This window comes from Littorina saxatilis, linkage group LG8, assembly GCF_037325665.1.
Source record: "Littorina saxatilis isolate snail1 linkage group LG8, US_GU_Lsax_2.0, whole genome shotgun sequence".
In the NCBI taxonomy this organism is placed as follows: Eukaryota; Metazoa; Mollusca; class Gastropoda; order Littorinimorpha; family Littorinidae; genus Littorina; species Littorina saxatilis.
This window is the reverse complement of record NC_090252.1, coordinates 18,902,537-18,906,143: the sequence shown is the minus strand read 5'-3', so window position 1 is coordinate 18,906,143 and position 3,607 is coordinate 18,902,537. Positions and strand designations below refer to the sequence as shown.

The following is a 3,607-nucleotide window of genomic DNA, read 5'->3' as shown; positions in this document are numbered from 1 at the left end:
CCGCTCAAATAAGGGTACCCTCAATATCGACCAGACAAAAACGGAAGGGCCGAATGAAAAATCGACAAAAGATCACAATAGGCAAAACGGTGCATCTTTAACATACGAGAAGAAAGTCAAATTAATTATCTACCCTGAACACAATCATTGTTTTGTTCAGCTACCTTTTGAATTTCGTGCGCTATGCTATTCCTACTGCTGCAGGTGTCGATCGCAAGAGCGGTCAAAAATATTTTACCAACATACTAGAAATACTTCGTGCGAGAGTTTGGATCGTTACATTTATTCATTCAGATGTGACTCAATGTTTTGGAAAATGTTGTTAAACTCGTCATAGGATTGTTCACTGGTGTCCCAAAAATTCATGACTCTGCATCTCTATATATAAATGATTGATACAGATACTGGCGTTAATTTGCTGGCCATGCAAACACATGAGAGAAAAAAATGGAACGTTCACACTGTTTTGCACAGACTGCTGTTATCGCTGCGTGCCTCTTTAAACAAGCTACTGTCACGCTTGGCTGGGCATTGATGTGGCACCAGAATCATCGCTTAAAAATCAAGCGTGTTTACAGGCATGGCAAATGTGCGTTAGTTCCTATACGCACATAAAACGTTCGCAGTGCGTGTATCAATCATTTGCCTAAAGACATGCGAAGTCATGATTTGTTTGGACTCAAATGAACAATCCTATGACGACTTTAACAACTTCTTCCAAAACATTGCATAACATTTAAAAAATAAATGTAACAATCCAAAACGTCGCACGAAGTATCTCTAGTACGTTGGTAAACTATTCGGAAAGTTTCAAGGCAATCTAACAAGTCATTGCTAAAGTGCTGCGTTTTTTGTCATGATACCCTTAAAAAATGACGCCAACAAATCCCGTTTTTGACCGCTCTTGCGATCGACACCTGCATCAATAGGAATAGCATAGCACACGAAATACGCAAGGTAGCTAAACAAAACAATGTGTTCATGGTAGATAATTGATTTGACTTTCTTCTCGTATGTAGTACGTACAAGTTGCAAAGGTTTGCCTATTGTGCTTTTTTTGTCGATTTTTTATTTGGCCCTTCCGTTTTTGTCTGGTCGATTTTGAGGGTACTCTTTTTTGAGCAGCAGTCACGTGATCCCTGTAAAAGAATGTGTTAATCCAAAAGGTGATCTTGATAGTTAAGTAAACGGCCTTAACTGGCATATCAAGTTTTAATGAAATGACTCTGGAATCAATGCTTTAATTTGGGTTCGAAATTTGTTGCAATAGTTTTTTGGCCAAGTTTATATAAGCAAACAAACAAAAAGCCAACACACCCATCCCCCCTACCCCCAATCCCGTCCAAACCCGTCAACCCCCCCCCCCCCCCCCCCCCTCCCCTCCCATTTTTTGTTTTTTAAATCCGACAATATACAAAACAACACAACTACAACAAAAGAAAACACACACAAACACAACAAACGGTTTACTGTTAAACTAAAAATCTAACAAAAAACAAACATACACCTAAACACACACACATACACACACACACACACACACACACACACACACACACACACACACACACACATACACACATACACACACACACACACACACACCCACACACACACACACACGCACACATAGCTTGGAGCTGGTATGTTTCAAAAATCGCCAAAATAACGCTTAACTAACGTGGAACTTAATGATATATTAATAAAAAGACGTTGCAGCGAACAGCCAAAAATGGCTATAATAGTACCAAAGAAATACTTCATTTGCAAATTACTTCTAATGCAACGATGTATTAATGTAAACTCAGCATGGCATTCCATTTTTTAACCAACCAATAAATCACGATGAATAGGTTTATTATAAAACAAAATAAAATTGCTCCATATATTGTTGAGCGCATTGTTCTGTTCAGATTGCTAAATGAAAACGTATAATAAAGACAATGAAACTACAACTAGACTACTTCTTCTACTACTACTACTACTCCTACTACTACTCCTACTACCACTACTACTACTACTACTACTACTACTACTACTACTACTACTACTACTACTACTACTACTACTACTACTACTACTACTACTACTACTACTACTACTACTACTACTACTACTACTACTACTACTACTACTACTACTACTACTACTACTACTACTACAACTACAACTACTACTAATACTACTAATACTAATACTAATACTACTAATCTCGTCGCGATATAACCTTCGTGGTTGAAAACGACGTTAAACACCAAATAAAGAAAGAAAGAAAGAAATACTACTAATACTACCACCACAACAATGTAAATGTATGATTATAGCGCCTTACCTAAATGTGTCATCATCAAAACAGCGAAAACATGAAGACAGTTTAGGGCCATGGTGTCTGAGGAGACAAAAACCCACAACAAATTAATGAACATTTAACTTAAACTTCACAATGTTTAAAGTTATGTAAGCATTGGTGATCTGTGTAACTAAATTACGCCAAGTGTATAACATCACGTGCATCGTATGACATAAAACGGTAACATTTCATACTGCTTTGGTCCTTAGATGTGAACAAAATAATATAAGGTACAAAACAACTGTTTACCGCGAGACAATATCAAACGGACTATTTCACTTGTATTTTGTTCTCTTGCAACTGCTTGTAAGAGATGCCCAAGCATAGCGAAAAAATGTTGTCCTTAAACAAGTAATTGTACAAACATCATATTCACTTTGCTCCCCAATTTAACAATTTAAAAACATACCGTTTCAATTCCGGCTCACGAATACACTCAAGACCAGTTTCTTGTAGAACTACTTGCAGTCAGCCTTTGCTCCTTCTGTCCGTGGAGGTGTCCATGGCTTTTATATAGCACGCTTCGTGACTCATATCCTGGTTGGGGTTGTAGAGCTCCACATTACACCTAATTGTATACATATTCAATACCGGCAGCTCACAGCGAAAAAAACTCGAATACAAATTCTATGAAAACGGCTCTTTCGAGATTGATGCTCAGTCAAGCATGTCAGCAGTGAGCTTTTTACAGGCGTTGGCTGACATGTTTCCACCGCGATATGAAAGAGGCTACTTCTTTAAGGTGAATCTCGCGTTGAAATGCTTATATTACCCATGTATATGTCTGATAATGAATGTTGATTAAATGTTAGGACATGGCGGATCTGTCATTGTTATACAGGGTGGTTAAACAAATGTAGACAGTTTTGCGTGCCTGTCATTTCTGCTACAGGGCTCCCACCTATTCTTTTTCACCTGGAATGTCTCACACAAGCATGAAAGTTTAGTAAGGCACAGTTTTTTCTTCTTTGCAACATCATTTCTGGGCGTAGTTCAATAGTTCATCACATTCTCAATCCAAGCACCTCGTCTCTGGATTACGGCTGCGACACGGACATTGAAGTTGTTGATAACTCTGTCCAAGGTCTCGAGTGGAATCCTCCTGATTTCACGAAGAATGTTCTCCTTTAGCGCTTGTATTGTCTGTGGATTGTTGTGGTAAACCCTTTCCTTCAAGTACCCCCAGAGGAAGAAATCTGGAGGAGAAAGATCTGGGGACGAGGTGCTTGGATTGAGAATGTGATGAACTATTGAACT

General features: G+C 38.5%; 1 protein-coding gene across 1 annotated transcript in view; it reads right to left on the bottom strand.

Moving 5' to 3' along the window:
* LOC138972985 (uncharacterized) overlaps positions 1-2,915 on the bottom strand; it is an 8,836-nt gene extending 5,921 nt beyond the window's left edge. The window contains exons 1-2 of the mRNA XM_070345648.1: positions 2,760-2,915; positions 2,333-2,389 (exon numbers count right to left, since the gene is read on the bottom strand). Coding sequence (XP_070201749.1) covers positions 2,333-2,384 — 52 coding nt within the window. The 5' untranslated portion in view covers positions 2,385-2,389; positions 2,760-2,915. The remainder of the gene's footprint in view (positions 1-2,332; positions 2,390-2,759) is intronic.
* Positions 2,916-3,607: the final 692 nt, after the last annotated feature.